The 20,092-nt window shown below is 48.1% G+C and overlaps 2 protein-coding genes across 2 annotated transcripts; one reads left to right on the top strand and one right to left on the bottom strand.

The window, feature by feature from the left end:
* Nucleotides 1–9,439: 9,439 nt before the first annotated feature.
* Nucleotides 9,440–10,387, bottom strand: LOC121193918 (olfactory receptor 142-like). Its single transcript, XM_041056350.1, has one exon. The coding sequence runs from the start codon at nucleotides 10,385–10,387 to the stop codon at nucleotides 9,440–9,442; it is 948 nt and encodes a 315-aa protein (XP_040912284.1).
* A 4,351-nt stretch (nucleotides 10,388–14,738) lies between these two features.
* zgc:162396 (uncharacterized protein LOC555292 homolog) lies at nucleotides 14,739–19,950 on the top strand. Its single transcript, XM_041056799.1, has 7 exons — nucleotides 14,739–15,113; nucleotides 16,086–16,516; nucleotides 16,699–16,859; nucleotides 18,417–18,633; nucleotides 19,120–19,220; nucleotides 19,485–19,622; nucleotides 19,751–19,950. Exons 2-7 carry the CDS (start codon nucleotides 16,406–16,408, stop codon nucleotides 19,839–19,841), a joined length of 819 nt encoding a protein of 272 aa, XP_040912733.1. The 5' UTR covers nucleotides 14,739–15,113; nucleotides 16,086–16,405; the 3' UTR covers nucleotides 19,842–19,950.
* Nucleotides 19,951–20,092: the final 142 nt, after the last annotated feature.

Genomic DNA, 20,092 nt, shown 5'->3' with positions numbered 1-20,092 from the left:
GGACACTGCCCACAACATGACCAAAGAGGAGTAGCAGGACACCACCAGCAGGACACTGCCTGCAGGAGACCGCCCACAACACGACTAAAGAGGAGCGGCAGGACACCACCAGCAGGACACTGCCTGCAGGAGACCGCCCACAACACGACCAAAGAGGAGCGGCAGGACACCACCAGCAGGACAGCGCCAGCAGGACACTACCTGCAAGACACCACCCACAAGAGGAGAAGCTGGACATCGCCAGCAGGACACCGCCCACAGCACAACCAAAGAGGAGCAGCAGGACACCGCCAGCTGGAAACTGCCAGCAGGGCACCGCCCACAACACGGCCAAAGAGGAGCAGCATGACACCACCAGCAGGACACTTCCCACAACATGACCAAAGAGGAGTAGCAGGACACCACCAGCAGGACACTGCCTGCAGGAGACCGCCCACAACACGACCAAAGAGGAGCGGCAGGACACCACCAGCAGGACACCGCCAGCAGGACACTACCTGCAAGACACCACCCACAAGAGGAGAAGCTGGACATCGCCAGCAGGACACCGACCACAGCACAACCAAAGAGGAGCAGCAGGACACCGCTAGCTGGAAACTGCCAGCAGGACACTGCCTGCAGGAGACCGCCCACAACACGACCAAAGAGGAGCGGCAGGACACCACCAGCAGGACACCGCCAGCAGGACACTACCTGCAAGACACCACCCACAAGAGGAGAAGCTGGACATCGCCAGCAGGACACCGCCCACAACACGGCCAAAGAGGAGCAGCATGACACCACCAGCAGGACACTGCCCACAACATGACCAAAGAGGAGTAGCAGGACACCACCAGCAGGACACTGCCTGCAGGAGACCGCCCACAACACGACTAAAGAGGAGCGGCAGGACACCACCAGCAGGACACTGCCTGCAGGAGACCGCCCACAACACGACCAAAGAGGAGCGGCAGGACACCACCAGCAGGAAACCGCCAGCAGGACACTGCCTGTGGGCCCCTGTGGGCTGTGTCCTGCTTGCGGTGTCAAGCTGGCGGTGTCCTGCTGCTCCTCTTTGGTCGTGTTGTGGGTGGTGTCCTGCTGGTGGTGTCCAGCTGGTGGTGTCCTGCTGCTCCTCTTTAGTCGTGTTGTATGTGGTGTCCTACTGGCGGTGTCCTGCTGCTCCTCTGGTCTGTGGGTGGTGTCCAGCTGGCGGTGTCCTGCTGCTCCTCTTTGGTCGTGTTGTGGGCGGTGTCCTGCTGGCGGTGTCCAGCTTGCGGTGTCCTGCTGCTCCTCTGGTCGTGTTGTGGGCGGTGTCCTACTGGCGGTGTCCTGCTGTTCCTCTTTGGTCGTGTTGTGGGCGGTGTCCTGCTGGCGGTGTCCTGCTGCTCCTCTGGTCGTGTTGTAGGCTGTGTCCTGCTGGTGGTGTCCAGCTGGCGGTGTCCTGCTGCTCCTATTTGGTCGTGTTGTGAGCGGTGTTCTGCTGGCGGTGTCCAGCAGGCGGTGTTCTGCTGCTCCTCTTTGGTCGTGTTGTGGGCGGTGTCCTGCTGGTGGTGTCCAGCTGGCGGTGTCCAGCTGGCGGTGTCCTGCTGCTCCTCTGGTCGTGTTGTGGGCTGTGTCCTGCTGTTGGTGTCCAGCTGGCGGTGTCCTGCTGCTCCTATTTGGTCATGTTGTGGGCGGTGTCCTATTGATGGTTTCCAGCTGGCAGCTCCTCTTTAGTCGTGTTGTGTGTGGTGTCCTACTGGCGGTGTCCAGCTGGCGGTGTCCTGCTGCTCCTCTTTGGTCGTGTTGTGGGCGGTGTCCTGCTGGCGGTGTCCAGCTTGCGGTGTCCTGCTGCTCCTCTGGTCGTGTTGTGGGCGGTGTCCTACTGGCGGTGTCCTGCTGTTCCTCTTTGGTCGTGTTGTGGGCGGTGTCCTGCTGGCGGTGTCCTGCTGCTCCTCTGGTCGTGTTGTAGGCTGTGTCCTGCTGGTGGTGTCCAGCTGGCGGTGTCCTGCTGCTCCTATTTGGTCGTGTTGTGAGCGGTGTTCTGCTGGCGGTGTCCAGCAGGCGGTGTTCTGCTGCTCCTCTTTGGTCGTGTTGTGGGCGGTGTCCTGCTGGTGGTGTCCAGCTGGCGGTGTCCTGCTGCTCCTCTTTGGTCGTGTTGTGGGTGGTGTCCTGCTGGTGGTGTCCAGCTGGTGGTGTCCTGCTGCTCCTCTTTAGTCGTGTTGTATGTGGTGTCCTACTGGCGGTGTCCTGCTGCTCCTCTGGTCTGTGGGTGGTGTCCAGCTGGCGGTGTCCTGCTGCTCCTCTTTGGTCGTGTTGTGGGCGGTGTCCTGCTGGCGGTGTCCAGCTTGCGGTGTCCTGCTGCTCCTCTGGTCGTGTTGTGGGCGGTGTCCTACTGGCGGTGTCCTGCTGTTCCTCTTTGGTCGTGTTGTGGGCGGTGTCCTGCTGGCGGTGTCCTGCTGCTCCTCTGGTCGTGTTGTAGGCTGTGTCCTGCTGGTGGTGTCCAGCTGGCGGTGTCCTGCTGCTCCTATTTGGTCGTGTTGTGAGCGGTGTTCTGCTGGCGGTGTCCAGCAGGCGGTGTTCTGCTGCTCCTCTTTGGTCGTGTTGTGGGCGGTGTCCTGCTGGTGGTGTCCAGCTGGCGGTGTCCAGCTGGCGGTGTCCTGCTGCTCCTCTGGTCGTGTTGTGGGCTGTGTCCTGCTGTTGGTGTCCAGCTGGCGGTGTCCTGCTGCTCCTATTTGGTCATGTTGTGGGCGGTGTCCTATTGATGGTTTCCAGCTGGCAGCTCCTCTTTAGTCGTGTTGTGTGTGGTGTCCTACTGGCGGTGTCCAGCTGGCGGTGTCCTGCTGCTCCTCTTTGGTCGTGTTGTGGGCGGTGTCCTGCTGGCGGTGTCCAGCTTGCGGTGTCCTGCTGCTCCTCTGGTCGTGTTGTGGGCGGTGTCCTACTGGCGGTGTCCTGCTGTTCCTCTTTGGTCGTGTTGTGGGCGGTGTCCTGCTGGCGGTGTCCTGCTGCTCCTCTGGTCGTGTTGTAGGCTGTGTCCTGCTGGTGGTGTCCAGCTGGCGGTGTCCTGCTGCTCCTATTTGGTCGTGTTGTGAGCGGTGTTCTGCTGGCGGTGTCCAGCAGGCGGTGTTCTGCTGCTCCTCTTTGGTCGTGTTGTGGGCGGTGTCCTGCTGGTGGTGTCCAGCTGGCGGTGTCCAGCTGGCGGTGTCCTGCTGCTCCTCTGGTCGTGTTGTGGGCTGTGTCCTGCTGTTGGTGTCCAGCTGGCGGTGTCCTGCTGCTCCTATTTGGTCATGTTGTGGGCGGTGTCCTATTGATGGTTTCCAGCTGGCAGCTCCTCTTTAGTCGTGTTGTGTGTGGTGTCCTACTGGCGGTGTCCTGCTGGCGGTGTCCTGCTGCTCCTCTGGTCGTGTTGTAGGCTGTGTCCTGCTGGTGGTGTCCAGCTGGCGGTGTCCTGCTGCTCCTATTTGGTCGTGTTATGAGCGGTGTTCTGCTGGCGGTGTCCAGCAGGCGGTGTTCTGCTGCTCCTCTTTGGTCGTGTTGTGGGCGGTGTCCTGCTGGTGGTGTCCAGCTGGCGGTGTCCAGCTGGCGGTGTCCTGCTGCTCCTCTGGTCGTGTTGTGGGCTGTGTCCTGCTGTTGGTGTCCAGCTGGCGGTGTCCTGCTGCTCCTATTTGGTCATGTTGTGGGCGGTGTCCTATTGATGGTTTCCAGCTGGCAGCTCCTCTTTAGTCGTGTTGTGTGTGGTGTCCTACTGGCGGTGTCCAGCTGGCGGTGTCCTGCTGCTCCTCTGGTCGTGTTGTAGGCTGTGTCCTGCTGGTGGTGTCCAGCTTGTGGTGTCCTGCTGCTCCTATTTGGTCGTGTTGTGAGCGGTGTTCTGCTGGCGGTGTCCAGCAGGCGGTGTTCTGCTGCTCCTCTTTGGTCGTGTTGTGGGCGGTGTCCTGCTGGTGGTGTCCACCAGTGTGCAGCTGGCGGTGTCCTGCTGCTCCTCTGGTCGTGTTGTGGGCTGTGTCCTGCTGTTGGTGTCCAGCTGGCGGTGTCCTGCTGCTCCTATTTGGTCATGTTGTGGGCGGTGTCCTATTGATGGTTTCCAGCTGGCAGCTCCTCTTTAGTCGTGTTGTGTGTGGTGTCCTACTGGCGGTGTCCAGCTGGCGGTGTCCTGCTGCTCCTCTGGTCGTGTTGTAGGCTGTGTCCTGCTGGTGGTGTCCAGCAGGCGGTGTTCTGCTGCTCCTCTTTGGTCGTGTTGTGGGCGGTGTCCTGCTGGTGGTGTCCAGCTGGCGGTGTCCTGCTGCTCCTCTGGTCGTGTTGTGGGCTGTGTCCTGCTGTTGGTGTCCAGCTGGCGGTGTCCTGCTGCTCCTATTTGGTCATGTTGTGGGCGGTGTCCTATTGATGGTTTCCAGCTGGCAGTGTCCTGCTGCTCCTCTTTAGTCGTGTTGTGTGTGGTGTCCTACTGGCGGTGTCCAGCTGGCGGTGTCCTGTTGCTCCTCTTTGGTCGTGTTGTGGGCGGTGTCCTACTGACGATGTCCAGCTGGTGGTGTCCAACTGCTCCTCTTTGGTCGTGTTGTAGGCAGTGTCCTACTGGCGGTGTCCAACTGGCGGTGTCCTGCTGTTCCTCTTTGGTCGTGTTGTGGGCGGTGTCCTGCTGGCGGTGTCCAGCTTGCAGTGTCCAGCTTGCGGTGTCCTGCTGCTCCTCTTTAGTCATGTTGTGGGCTGTGTCCTGCTGTTGGTGTCCAGCTGGCGGTGTCCTGCTGCTCCTATTTGGTCATGTTGTGGGCGGTGTCCTACTGGTGGTTTCCAGCTGGCGGTGTCCAGCTGGTGGTATCCTGCTGTTCCTCTTTGGTCGTGTTGTGGGCGGTGTCCTGCTGGTGGTATCCTGCTGGTGGTGTCCAGCTGGCGGTGTCCTGCTGCTCCTCTTTAGTCGTGTTGTGTTTGGTGTACTACTGGCGGTGTCCAGCTGGCAGTGTCCTGCTGCTCCTATGTTTGTGTTGTGGTCTCTGTCCTCCTGGCGGTGTCCAGCTTGCGGTGTCCAGGTGGCGGTGTCCTGCTGCTCCTCTTTGGTTGCGTTTTGGGCAGTGTCCTGATGGTGGTATCCAGCTGGCGGTGTCCTGCTGCTCCTCTTTAGTCATGTTGTGTGTGGTGTCCTACTGGCGGTGTCCTGCTGCTCCTCTTTGGTCGTGTTGTGGGCGGTGTCCTACTGGCAGTGTGCTACTGGCGGTGTCCAGCTGGTGGTGTCCTGCTGCTCCTCTTTAGTCGTGTTGTGTGTGTCCAGCTGGCTGTTTCCTTCTGCTCCTCTGGTCGTGTTGTGGGCTGTGTCCTGTTGGCGGTGTCCTGCTGCTCCTCTTTGGTTGTGTTGTGGGCAGTGTCCTACTGAGGGTGTCCAGCTTGTGGTGTCCTGCTGCTCCCCTTTGGTTATGTTGTGGGCGGTGTCCTACTGGCGGTGTCCAGCTGGCGGTGTCCTGCTGCTCCTCTTTGGTCATGTTGTGGGCGGTGTCCTGCTGGCATTGTCCAGCTTGCAGTGTCCAGCTGGCGGTGTCCTGCTGCTCCTCTTTGGTCGTATTGTTGGCATTGTCCTGCTGCTCCTCTTTGGTCGTGTTGTGGGTGGTGTCGTACTGGCGGTGTCCAGCTGGCGGTGTCCTGCTGGCGGTGTCCTGCTGCTCCTCTTTGGTCGTGTTGTGGGTGGTGTCGTACTGGCGGTGTCCAGCTGGCGGTGTCCTGCTGGCGGTGTCCTGCTGCTCCTCTTTGGTCGTGTTGTGGGTGGTGTCGTACTGGCGGTGTCCAGCTGGCGGTGTCCTGCTGGCGGTGTCCTGCTGCTCCTCTTTGTTCGTGTTGTGGGCGGTGTCCTGCTGGTGGTGTCCAGCTGGCGGTGTCCTGCTGCTCCTCTGGTCGTGTTGTGGGCTGTGTCCTGCTGGCGGTGTCCAGCTGGCGGTGTCCTGCTGCTCCTGTTTGGTTGTGTTGTGGGCAGTGTCCTACTGACAGTGTCCAGCTGGTGGTGTCCTGCTGCTCCTCTTTTGTTGTGTCGTGGGCGGTGTCCTACTGACGGTGTCCAGCTGTCGGTGTTTTGCTGCTCCTCTTTGGTCGTGTTGTGGGCGGTGTCCTGCTTGTGGTGTCCTACTGGTGGTGTTCAGCTGGCGGTGTCCTGCTGCTCCTCTTTGGTCGTGTTGTGGGTGGTTTCTTGCTGGTGGTGTCCAGCTTGCAGTGTCCAGCTGGCAGTGTCCTGCTGCTTCTCTTTGGTCGTGTTGTGGGCGGTGTCATGCTGGTGGTGTCCAGCTGGCAGTGTCCAGGTGGCGGTGTCCTGCTGCTCCTCTTTGGTCACGATGTGGGTGGTGTCCAGCTTGCAGTGTCCTGCTGCTCCTCTTTGGTCGTGTTGTGGGCGGTGTCCTGCTGGTGGTGTCCAGATGGCAGTGTCCAGCTGGCGGTGTCCTGCTGCTCCTCTTTGGTCGTGTTGTGTGTGGTGTCCTACTGGCGGTGTCCTGCTGCTCCTCTTTGGTCGTGTTGTGGGCGGTGTCCTACTGGCAGTGTCCTACTGGCGGTGTCCAGCTGGTGGTGTCCTGCTGCTCCTCTTTAGTCGTGTTGTGTGTGTCCAGCTGGCTGTTTCCTTCTGCTCCTCTGGTCGTGTTGTGGGCTGTGTCCTTTTGGCGGTGTCCTGCTGCTCCTCTTTGGTTGTGTTGTGGGCAGTGTCCTACTGGCGGTGTCCAGCTGGCGGTGTCCTGCTGCTCCTCTTTGGTCGTGTTGTGGGCGGTGTCCTGCTGGCATTGTCCAGCTTGCAGTGTCCAGCTGGCGGTGTCCTGCTGCTCCTCTTTGGTCGTATTGTTGGCATTGTCCTGCTGCTCCTCTTTGGTCGTGTTGTGGGTGGTATCGTACTGGCGGTGTCCAGCTGGCGGTGTCCTGCTGGCGGTGTCCTGCTGCTCTTCTTTGGTCGTGTTGTGGGTGGTGTCGTACTGGCGGTGTCCAGCTGGCGGTGTCCTGCTGGCGGTGTCCTGCTGCTCCTCTTTGGTCGTGTTGTGGGTGGTGTCGTACTGGCGGTGTCCAGCTGGCGGTGTCCTGCTGGCGGTGTCCTGCTGCTCCTCTTTGGTCGTGTTGTGGGTGGTGTCGTACTGGCAGTGTCCAGCTGGCGGTGTCCTGCTGGCGGTGTCCTGCTGCTCCTCTTTGGTCGTGTTGTGGGCGGTGTCCTGCTGGTGGTGTCCAGCTGGCGGTGTCCTGCTGCTCCTCTGGTCGTGTTGTGGGCTGTGTCCTGCTGGCGGTGTCCAGCTGGCGGTGTCCTGCTGCTCCTGTTTGGTTGTGTTGTGGGCAGTGTCCTACTGACGGTGTCCAGCTGGTGGTGTCCTGCTGCTCCTCTTTTGTTGTGTCGTGGGCGGTGTCCTACTGACGGTGTCCAGCTGTCGGTGTTTTGCTGCTCCTCTTTGGTCGTGTTGTGGGCGGTGTCCTGCTTGTGGTGTCCTACTGGTGGTGTTCAGCTGGCGGTGTCCTGCTGCTCCTCTTTGGTCGTGTTGTGGGTGGTTTCTTGCTGGTGGTGTCCAGCTTGCAGTGTCCAGCTGGCAGTGTCCTGCTGCTTCTCTTTGGTCATGTTGTGGGCGGTGTCATGCTGGTGGTGTCCAGCTGGCAGTGTCCAGGTGGCGGTGTCCTGCTGCTCCTCTTTGGTCACGATGTGGGTGGTGTCCAGCTGGCAGTGTCCTGCTGCTCCTCTTTGGTCGTGTTGTGGGCGGTGTCCTGCTGGTGGTGTCCAGATGGCAGTGTCCAGCTGGCGGTGTCCTGCTGCTCCTCTTTGGTCGTGTTGTGGGTGGTGTCCTACTGGCGGTGTCTAGCTGGAGGTGTATTGCTGCTCCTCTTTGGTCTTAGGTGTTGTAGAAATTGTCCTGATCCTGGGGTCTTCAGTGTTGTAGGCGCTGCCCACAGCACAACCAAAGAGGAGCAGCAGGACACCACCAGCAGGACACTGCCTGCAGGACACCGCCCACAACATGACCAAAGAGGAGCAGCAGGACACCACCAGAAGGACACTGCCTGCAGGACACCGCCCACAACATGACCAAAGAGGAGCAGCAGGACACCACCAGAAGGACACTGCCTGCAGGACACCGCCCACAACATGACCAAAGAGGAGCAGCAGGACATCACCAGAAGGACACTGCCTGCAGGACACCGCCCACAACATGACCAAAGAGGAGCAGCAGGACACCACCAGAAGGACACTTCCTGCAGGACACCGCCCACAACATGACCAAAGAGGAGCAGCAGGACACCACCAGAAGGACACTGCCTGCAGGACACCGCCCACAACATGACCAAAGAGGAGCGGCAGGACACCACCAGAAGGACACTGCCTGCAGGAGACCGCCCACAACACGACCAAAGAGGAGCGGCAAGACACCGCCAGCAGGACACTGCCTGCAGGACACCGCCCACAACACGACCAAAGAGGAGCGGCAGGACACCACCAGAAGGACACTGCCTGCAGGAGACCGCCCACAACACGACCAAAGAGGAGCGGCAAGACACCGCCAGCAGGACACTGCCTGCAGGACACCGCCCACAACACGACCAAAGAGGAGCAGCCTAGGACACCTTCTATATGGGTCTTTATAGGGTGTTCTTATAGGCAGTGTCCTGGTCCTCTTGCCAGTCTTCCCCAGATGATCCTGGGGTCAGCGAGCAGCAGGAAACCGCCTACAAAACCGAAGACCCCAGGATCATTTGGGGTCTTCGGTACACCACTTACTTCCTGAAAATTCTGAAGCAGGGGTCTTCAATGTGTTTCAGGCCAAGGATCCCGAAAGTGATGGAGAGATGGAGCTCATCTTGAAGATTAATTCATTCCCATTAAAATATTTACACAAATTAACATTTCCTGAATTATTTGTACCTTATTTTCACCTGATGTGTTTGTTCACTTATCTCTTTAAATTATTACTTGTACACGATTTGACACAATCTATACAAACAAAATGTATGGCAGAAAAAATATGGAGGCCCAAAGTGTTCAAAAGCAATGTGTAAATAAACCTTATGAAGTAAATGATATTAAGAACATTTCCAAATAATATACATAAATACATATGATATACAAAATCAGATCATCATTTTGAAATGTTATTACATCTTCTTTTCACATTAAACAGTTTATTGCAGGTAATTTCTACTTAATTACAGGAATTTTTATTTCAAACTTTTTCCCAGTGGCTCTTTTAGTTCATACAATAATGCCACTTTTCACCATAGTTTTATCCATCAATAAAGAGTCCAAGAAAAATCTTCAACCCCATGAAGTTTTTTTAATGTTTTATTTGGCTACAACATTCAACCGGAAACACACCTTAATGTCAGTCTCTACAAACTGATTTAAACTGCAGATTAAAACAAAACAAATACTCATTTGCTCAGATAGTCACACCCTCTTTTACAATATCATTGCTGAAGCCAGTTGTGTAAATAACAGTCTGTAACGTAATGACCTAAGACCTACTGTAGGTCAGGCCAGTGACTCTTACTTCTAAGATTTAGTTTGTTTGGTATGTTTTGAGCATGATAACATTCTTAAAATGAGTTTTCTAATTTCTGGTAATTTCAGGCCATACACAAGGGGGTTCAGAATGGGAGGAATCACAACAAACTCAAGTGACATAATTATACCTAAAAATGGATTCATCTCTTCAAGATTAATTCTGCTGAGGGCAACGTCACAAAACACAGTAATGGAATAATTGACAAATGTAACAATGTGTGGCAGACAGCTTTGTATGACTTTGCCTTTGAACTCTGAAGAACGTTTTCTACAAGCCAGAAAAATTCGTACATATGTATACAAGACAAAAGCTAGGGGCAGAAAGACTGTGCTTGTAGACACAAGCATGCCAATAAGGTTATTGAGCACAGTAGTGACACATGACAGTTTTACAACAGGCCAGTTTGCACAGAATACCTTTGGTATCTTATTGCCACACAGCGGAAGTCTGGAGGACAGATAGACACAGACTGCAACAGAGAAGGCTGGATAGATCCACGCTAAGGCGATCAACACAGAGACCACCCTGGAGGTTAATTTATTGTGGTAATGTAAAGGTTGACACACAGCAACATACCGATCATAAGCCATAATGCCTAGAATTGTGAGCTCATAGGATGCATATGTGTAAATGACATAGATCTGAATGAAACAAGCTGACCGTGAGATCAAATGAGTGTCAGACACAAGGTCTCTGAGAAATCTGAAGAAGAAGCCGGCCGAGCCGTACAGAGAGTTAATAGAGAGGCACATAATAAAAATATACATGGGCTCATGTAAGGTTTTCTCTTGTGAAATTACCAGTATTATGACAAGATTAGCTGTGATAATAAAAGCATACAACAAGAAACATAAGACAAATGTTGGGTAGCGGTAGTTTCCTATGTCCACAAACATTGTGAGGTTAAAATAAGGGGGATAAGTATTGTTTTCCATTTACCCCATAGACAGTATAAGAGGTAAATAATGAAAATTCTACTGGTGGATCCTGTCAACAGTCACAGTGCAACTGCTCCTCTTTGTTACCTGTTTACTCATTGGCTGGTCCTGACATTAAACGAGGCAGGTACTGCATTGAACCACAGAGCTGCACAGAGACATTTCCAAAGTCAAACATGACAGAATATAATTATGAGTAGGAAACATGTATTTGATATATAACTCCTAATATCAACAATAAGTAAGGCAATAAGTTAAATCAGAATGGATAGAGTCCCAGATATATTTACTGTATAAACACAATGGTAATGTCTCACCACTCCTGAATGTACCTCATGCTGTCTGTGTGTGGTCACTGGCATGGCAGGTAACCGCTCTGGTTTCACAGAAATAGTTGAGAGCCTCTTTAACTTGTCACACACAGTTACATCACCACAGCCATCGCTCCAGGGGGAGTCTGGTATGGAACATTTCACTCATTGCACACTAGCGCAACTGTGATATTCGTTTTTCTCTGACATGATCATGGCTGGTGGTCAATTTTAACTTCAACTACAATTTTGAGTTTTGTCTACCTCAAAGCCCAAGTCTTCGGTTGAGACTACTGAGCATTATTGTTGGAATAAAGCCAGTTTGACACGATTTTTGCTTTGTGACATGGAGCATTTATCAAGAATCAAGATTCAAGAGTCTTTACTGTCATTATGCGAACATAACGAAATTTTGCAGAGACTCTCAGCTTTAAGGCACACATATAAATAAATAACACAAATACATAAAAAAAGAACACTTATGCAAATATAAACACAAAGTAGAGTAAGTAAAGTAAAGTAAGTAAGTAAGTAATAAAGTGCAGGCAGTAGCCATTAGAAGATGGAAAACTGTGGACATAAAGGGATGAACGTGGTCAGCAACAATACTCTGACAGGCTGCGTCATTTAAATGATGATTTGTAGATACTGGGGGGCTCAAAGTGAGACAACATGTTCTTCTTCTCACAACAGTTATGAGTGGTCATCAGAGTTAGAGTAGCCTTTTTGTCAGGTCTAACCAGTCTGGCCATTCTCCTCTGGCCATTCTCCTCTGGCCTCTCCCATCAGCAAGTTTCCGTCTGCAGAACTGCTGCTGACTGGATGTTTTTTGCTTTTCACAAACTTGAATTCTGAGGCTTATTTGGTGCGCTAGTGAGTTTTTATGGCAGCAGGCTGTTGTATATGTGCTTGAGCCAAAATAAACTATTGTCTCCATTTGATGAAGGAACATGTTACTCAATGCAATGATGTGGCTCACCGATGTATTTTGAATAGTTTTTGTCCAAAAATGGAGCTCTGTGGCACAGGGAATAAGATATGTCCAGGCTGGGATACACAGACATTACTTGTTAGCAGAGTCAACACTGTTGGTTTTGGTATTTTCATGGGATTTGCTGACAGTAAGACATATATCCAATACTGACAGACTTTAAATACAGATAAATAAATACTGATAAAATTTCTCATTGTAGCAAATCACCTCTGAAGTTTCAGCTTGATGTTGACACAAGTCAGTACTTTGAACTCCACAAATGTGTGTTTTTGAATGTGTACCTAGTGGTGTGCAAGGATTGTTCATATAATAGCAAAAGTAGGCTCACAAGCAAAAAGAAGGATTCAGTTAAACAAACTGAAAGTATAACTGATTTAGTCTCCAGTTTCAAATAGAAATGCTCATCAGTGATCATATTTTTATTTAATTATCAAATAATTGCTTAGACCTTTAAAGGTCATAATAAGATCTTAGTGCAAAGTGTCCAACAATGACTTCTGTACACTCGTGTACCAATCTGAGTTACTCAGAGGAATCAAAAGAAAAACAGACTATCATGAAGCAAATGTGATGCAACATTTTGCACATAATTACAACCATAACATGCTTTTCAAAACAACTGGCTATACACACACTTATGACATGACTGATGTAAGGTTACTGTAATGATTTGTATTAGTCCCTCAGCCCTCCTCAATGCCCACCACAGCCGTGACACCCCTCATGTAGCTGCACCAGATGTGGAAACACAGAACCTGGGGAATTTGTTGTTGTTGTTCCACTTTCGGCTGTTCCCCATTAGGGGGTCGCCACAGCGAATCATCCGACGATTCGTATGTTTTACACCGGATGCCCTCTACACAGGGAGAACATACAAACTCTGTACAGAAGTGCCCAGACAGGGGCTTGAACCTGGAACCCTCTTGCTGTGAGGCAACACTGCCTGGGGAATTAGTGTTACTGCATATTAGTGTGAGAGAAGTTTTGGTGAAAGAAAAAATATTTATGAAATACTATTGTATGGTATAAATGTGGGTAAGGCTCAACTCCCCACCAATATAATGTTTGTTTGATCATCTTAAGACTTTAATGAGAGCCCATGGGATAGGACACTGTATGCTTTATTTACAAAGGTAATGAATGTAGATTCATTAAGTTGGAAATGGTCAATAGGTCATTATCTCCATCCTCCCAGGAGAGCAATTAAACACACTTTGCCACCCTCGAGGGCCATCCTGGGTAACCAAACCAAAACAAAGATGTTTTTCAGTTTAGCAAATGGTCAAGAGAATGATCAACAAACTTGAACAAACATTCAAGTGTAACCAACACTAGGTTTATTCATTGATCTGGAAAGACAGTGATCTAGTGGCCCCACACATTTGCAGAGGCTGTTAAGACAGAAGTAATAGCACTTTTTTTCTGTAGCACTTTTATGCAGTGTACTTAGTGGTAAAGGGGACAGTTGCATTTCTAGAAGCATGGTTGGTCATTGGACCCACTTGTGATGAATGATGTGCCAGATTTAAAATCTGATCAAACATGGCTCCATAAATGGGCAGAAGGTGGCTTATATTTGGTGATCATGAATGTAGGGACATGGCCAATGTGCTGACACTCAGACCATATTGGCCCCCACCTGACTGGCTGGATGGAGGGACCTCTGTTGTCAGATGAAAGGATCACTGCCAGGTGTAATTTGCACACATACATTTTAGAGACATCCTGAGGACAAGACAATGAAGTGTCACTGCGGATTATTTATTTGGATCTAACAAGAAAGAAAGTGTAAAATCATGCCAGCAGCTCTCTGACGTTGTACTTGACATATATGCTCACACTGACAGGACAAGTGAACATTTTGGCCTGCTAAAGGTGCTTAGAGGAAAATTCAAAAGGATCGTCAAAGTGGCAAGAATGTATCTGTGAAGGAAGTTTTCCCTTCATTTAGTCTCCTTTCCACACAGGTCGCTCTCTGGTCACTTACTATAAGCAATAGTTCATTGTTTGTGTATAGCATACATGTGAAGACACAGCTGCCCAATCCACTTCGGCAGTTGCCATAGAAGGAGAAAACAGCAAGAAAGAAAAGGAGAAAGGAGAAAACAGCAAGACCTACTGAAACATTTAATTAATAAGTAATAAACTTAAAAAAGCAATAGAAGAAAATAGATAAATAAATGAATTGATTGGGAAGAGGCTAAAACTAGATAAATGTGTGATACATATTTTAAAATTGAACGGTTTCAATAGTTTTGCGAAAAATTATATCATATAGAAATTAATTTATTCATTGTCCTGACCAAAAATATGGGACATGCATCTTGCATAATATTTACTATGAAGGTTGAAACATTGTAATTGTCCCAACTGTGGAGGTTGTGATACCTACATCTGTTGTATTGATAATCACCGTTTCTTGGATAGTAAATGTAATAATAAAATTTTGATCTCTATAATCATCAACAAATTGCTAAATATTTTCCTGTTTCTGTTGAAAGCAACTCATTATTTAGGAAGTTTTCAAGAGTGGATCCTTAATAAATGGTTAGGTATTGCAATGGAAAAATATCACACCATTTGACACACCAAACTGGCTCTGAAAACATATGGGTTGTCTTTGTGATTTGCTGATAGGGCCTCAAAATGAAATAATTTGTGGTACAATGGCATTTTTAGCTGTGTACAGAAATCTACCTAAGGACTGTTTCACTGACTGCTGTAATGTGAAGATATGTATTTTTATTTTGTATTTTTACTGATATTTTATTTTTCTTTATCTGTGTATCTATTTTTTATTTATTGTCAATACAGACTTGCTGTTTTGACTCTGTTTATGTTGTTTTGAGGGACGCAAATTCAATATTCCCACTAGAAACTTTAAATTTTTCTAAATAAAGTTTGAAAACGAAAATAAAAACAAGGCGACGTGCCGAATCAGAGGCGGGGTGTGTCTGTGTCCCTCTGCAATTACACCGCCAACCCACTAGATGGTGGTGAGGTTTCTGTGCCACTGTGTTGCGTTTCTTCGGGTATTTCGACAAATGGCGACTGACACTGAGAGGATCGTGTAGGAGTCGAAGCTAATAAACGTTGAACAGCATCACTTTCACTGAAGTTTCTGCAACGCATTAAAAGGGAGAAGACGTCGGAGGAGATGCTGTGTACGACTATTGAACAGAATGAGGCAGAAGGAGGGGGAATTGTCTGCTAATCCGGCTGCTGAGTGACATGCTAAGAGGAAATGCGATGCTACCCAGCGGACCAATCACAGCTGTCGCGTTTCTGCGTCATCGCGATTAGTTACATTTGTCGGGAAGTAGACGCAGACGCAGAAGTAGAAACTGGCCTGTAGTCACAGGGCGACGGCGACCAAATCTTCTCTTCTCACTTACATGTCACACGACAGCCTCCTCCGGTAGGTAATTCATGGCACTATCCACACGCCATACTCGGCCAAGCTTCAATAAATATTTCCGCTTAAGACATTTGGGTCTCCCGAAACTTATTCCATCAGCTCATAAGATTGTCATCACAGTATCTCCTTAGAAACTTGAATATCTCTTGTAAATTTCATGGTAATCCATCATGGCTATAGATATGTTGATATGTCAACGTGCTGGTGGCGCTAGTCGGGTTCACCAAAGTCTGGACCAAAGTGTTGAACCGACTGACAGATAGGCCAACATTGCCGTCCCTCCATTACTGTAAATGAACAATATCCGGTGGTATTACCTTTTGTAAAAACTTTGAAAACTCTGAAAAGCTAGTTAGGGGATCTTATGTCCTTACATGACCTGACTTATCTTTATTCATAAATCATTAATGACACTTAAGTAAAAAAATAAAAAGTGTATCTTAAGGACAGTCCATTAGACGTGTGTGAATTTATATGTGACAATAGACTGTAAACTAAAATGCATACGGCCAACTAACTAAAAGAAACCAAACTTAGTCATTAAAAGCAGTAAGTGAAAGCGGCAGACTGTTTTGTCATGACTTGAAATATGTGTGTTAATTGTAACTAAAAAAAAAAAACACTCTTGCAAAAATGTCTAAAAACGTGTCTGATATCTTGTATGGAATAATGGTAATGCCTTACAGTATGCAGCTGTTTAAATACCATTGTAGGAATTCTTTGGTCATTAAAGGGTTAATCAAAAAAACCCTTCTCTGCGAGGTATTAGGAACATGCATGCAGCTCAATTAACAAGACTCCTGGTATCAAACACAACTTTACACTCATAAGAATAATTTTTATATACACAAAACAGGCCTCCCTTCAAAGCTGTAAATGCTCTCTGTAGTCCAGTGTTTGACTTTGCAGCTTGATTTATTCTGTAACTTAACTCTGTTTAACTCAGTGATTATTTCCCTGTCTGTCTGTTAGGTATTAAAAAGACTTAACTACACTGCTGGAAGTGGGTGAAGAGTTAAATGTTGGAAAGAGCGCAGAGTGTTCGAGTGTCTGGACAGAAATCAACTTAAACAAATGTTGTAGCAAGAAGATAAGGTTATGCAAGATACGAGAGGAGATACATAGAAGTTAAAAGAGGCCGAAAGCAAGGGAACAGAACAAAGGCAGACAAGAGACAGAAGGAAAATAACAAGGAGCTTTGCTCGACAAAGGACACGGCTGGATCAGAGGTTGGAGAAGGCAAAGTTGACAACAGATCAGAAAGAGAAGACAAAAAAAAAAACCAAAGCACCATGTCATACCGGTTCTTTGAGGGGAAGGATCATGCCACCATCTACCAAAAGTATCGCTTTATGCCTCCAGATGAGCTCAAGACTGTTATTCTTCAGTACCTAGATAAAAAGGTATGCCATGGCCAGATACACTGTGAATAGATGGTACGCTTTGTTATCATAACTTATATAAAAACTTGTAACAGGGCATTCTGCCTATTTGCTGAAAAAAATGAGAATTTACTTGGGGAAAAAAATCTGGAAAAAAAACAACATATTGATAACAAGTACTGCATATCTGTTAACGTCCTTAGAAGGGACCGCCACATGTGCTGGCAGTGGATCTGGGATGTGGAACAGGTCAGAATTCCCGTCTATTTGCACCATTCTTCCAAGATGTGGTGGGCATTGATGTCAGTGAGGGTCAGCTGGAGGAGGCCAGAGCTGTGCCGGGGTTCCCCAACATCACATACAGGTAGGAGGCTGTGAGCTGCTCTGAACGAATGTAATTACTCTTCATTTTCTTGCCAAGAGATGAGCAGATTGATACCACTCACCACATATTTGTATTAGCTTAGCTTAGCATCACGAGTGGGAACAAGGGGAAAGAGCTAGTCTGGTTCTGTGTTAAGGTAACAAAATATGCGCACCAGCACAATGAACACCGAAGAAATCCTGACCTAAAAATAAAACGATAGTAAGTTGTTTCTATCATTACTTTAATTAAGCCTCAAAATTGTGTGATGCTAGAAGACTTTAGCCCACATTACTGAGCACACCCGGCTAGCTGTTTCCTCCTGTTTCCAGTCTTAATGCTAAGCTAAGCTTGCAGTCTGGTTGCCTTACATTTTGCATAGAGACGTGTGGTATTAATCTGTTTATCTAACTCAGCAAGAAAGTGAGTTAAATTATATAAGCATATTTTCTAAAACATCTAACTACTGCTTTACAAATTTTACAACGAGAGTATCATTATACTTAACATTGTAAAACTGCTCTGAGAATTTTACAGTGCTGGAAAACTTGAGAAATATTTGTATTGGTGCTATAAACAGGCCACTCAGACCACTTGTAACTGTTAAGTCGGATTAAGAAGTTGCAGTATAATAAAGATATGCAATGGCTGTAATGACACATTTCAGTAAATCAGTGACAATGTGACATGTAGGACTAGTAAGATATGAACTGCTGCTGTTTGAACTAAGATTAGTAGGAGCAACAGTACCAGTCAAAAGTTTGGGCACACCTTCTCATTCAATGGTTTTTCTTTATTTTTATTACTTTCTACATTGTAGATTCACACTGAAGACATCAAAACTATGAAGGAACACGTGGAATTATGTAGTTACCTAAAAAGTGTTAAACCAACCAGAATATGTTTTATATTTTAGATTCTTTGAAGGAGCCACCTTTTTGCTTTGATGGCAGCTTTGCACACTCTTGGTTTTCTCTCAATCAGTTTCATGAGGTAGTCACCTGGAATGGTTTTCAGTTAACAGGTGTGCCTCGTCAAGAGTTAGTTTGTTCAATTTCTTACCTTAATTCTTAATGTGTTTGAGGCCATCAGTTGTGTTTTTCAGAAGTAGATTGACCTTCTGACTGACTTTCATGTCTTAAAGTAATGATGGACTGATGTGTCCGTCATTACTTTAAGACATGAAGGTCAATCCGGAAAATTTCAAGAACTTTGAATGTATCCTCAAGTGCAGTCGCATAAACCATCAAACACTATGATGAAACTGGCTCTCATGAGGACCGACCCAGGAAAGGAAGACCAAGAGTTACCTCTGCTGCAGAGGATAAGTTCATCAGAGTTACCAGCCTCAGAAACCACAAATTAACAGCACCTCAGATTAGAGCCCACATAAATGCTTCACAGAGTTCAAGTAGCAGACACATCTCAACATCAACTGTTCAGAGGAGACTGCATGAATCACGCTTCCACAATAACCTGACCTAAACCCAATTGAGATGGTACTGGTAGGATGAATAAGTTGTGTTTTCAGGGTTGATCTGTCTGCTGCACCTGCAGGAAGGGGCCAGCAGAGGAACTTCCATTTGCAGATGGCTCTGTAGACTTGCTGACAGCTGCGTCAGCAGCCCACTGGTTTGATCAGACGAAGTTCCTGGTTGAGGCAAATCGGGTTCTGAAACCACGAGGCTGCATGGCTCTGCTGGGCTTCACTGATACCACCACCAAATTTCACTACCAGAACTGTGGAGAACGACTCAGCGACATCTATCAAGAGGTGGGTGGGGACCTTTTAAACCATATCAGCAGCGCAAACTTTCGTTGATACAGAGTGGCATTATCACCGGTGTGTTAACACTGAGGTGTTAGCAGACTGACAAGGTAGGGCCAAATAAATCTGATAACATTCATTAGGGCTTAAAGGAACAGTTCAGCATTTTTGGAAAATACACATATTTGCTTTCTTTCTGAATGTGTAGCTGGAGTCACTGATTTGCATAGATCAGCATGAAGACTGGAAGCAAGGGGAATCAGCTAGCTCTGTCCGGTTTTCAAAAAAACCCAGCAATGTTCCAACACTTGTCTTGTTTAATGGCTACATAAATCAAAACACAAAAAATATACACAAGTCCCATAGGGAAATCATTGCTTCTGACCACACTACTTCATGGACATCACAGTGGTGGCCAAAATGTGCAGTTTATATCCACAGTACATATAGTAATGGATTAAAAGTTAAACATTTATACATACTCACTTCCAGGTGAAGCATGTGCTGGAGCCATACACTGGTGACCCAGTAGCTCGATCTGAGGGTAGGCTGCAGGAGCTGTACTCCGCCATCCCTTTTCCAGACAAAGAGAGGTAATTACCACTCAGACACTTACTTATCCAAACCCAAGCACACCTCTATGATGGCTTAAAACAGTACTGCTATCTGCTGTCCCCTTACAAAGACAGATACAGTATTAAACACCCTGTTATCCTCTTGCTTATAAAAGGCAAGGAACAAAAAAGAAACTACCTCTGAGCTCAGATAAAACTTGTAGAACTTGTAATTAATTATTATTGTTGTTTTAATTGTTTTTCTGTATAATTATACATCAATGTACCATTTTGATACAACAGGATTGAGTGTATTCCAGAGAAGTCTATCATCACAGTGGGAAACCTGGTGGGATTTATTGAGACCTGGTCCATGTTCCAAGCTTACAGGAAGAAAGACCCTCAGGGTGCTCACGACCTGCTGCTCAACACTCAGAAGAAGTAACCTATACTTATACTAATATTTGTTCTTCAGTCATCCATTTTGGCAGTAGTAACTTTCTGAATGTTATTCTGTGGTGCTCTTCTGAGTAGTGAGCTGAATAATCAGTCTCTGCACTTCTTCACAGGTTTCTGGAGGAGATGGGAGTGACGTCCCTTGACACTGAAGTAGAGCGGGTGCTGGAATATTTCTGTGTCCTGGCATCAAAACCACAATAATCAACACTATAGCACTGGATGTATGTTTTGGGAGGGAGAGACACGTGTGTATGTGTATAAGAGATGTTAAAATTTGGAATTTATGAAATTAAAAACATTTAATTTTTGATCCATTTCCAATTTTTTCATCCATTAAGTGAGTGTGCTAGTTGAATGTGGATATTCCCCTTTTTCTTTTCTCAGTAGAATTCTCACTGTCATTTTCTTGTTGTACAGTTTCTGTCACAAAAGGCTTTACAACCTAATCCTGA

This window comes from Toxotes jaculatrix, chromosome 15 (genome assembly GCF_017976425.1).
Source record: "Toxotes jaculatrix isolate fToxJac2 chromosome 15, fToxJac2.pri, whole genome shotgun sequence".
In the NCBI taxonomy this organism is placed as follows: Eukaryota; Metazoa; Chordata; class Actinopteri; family Toxotidae; genus Toxotes; species Toxotes jaculatrix.
The sequence above is the reverse complement of the archived record's forward strand: the minus strand, read 5'-3'. Positions and strand labels throughout refer to the sequence as shown.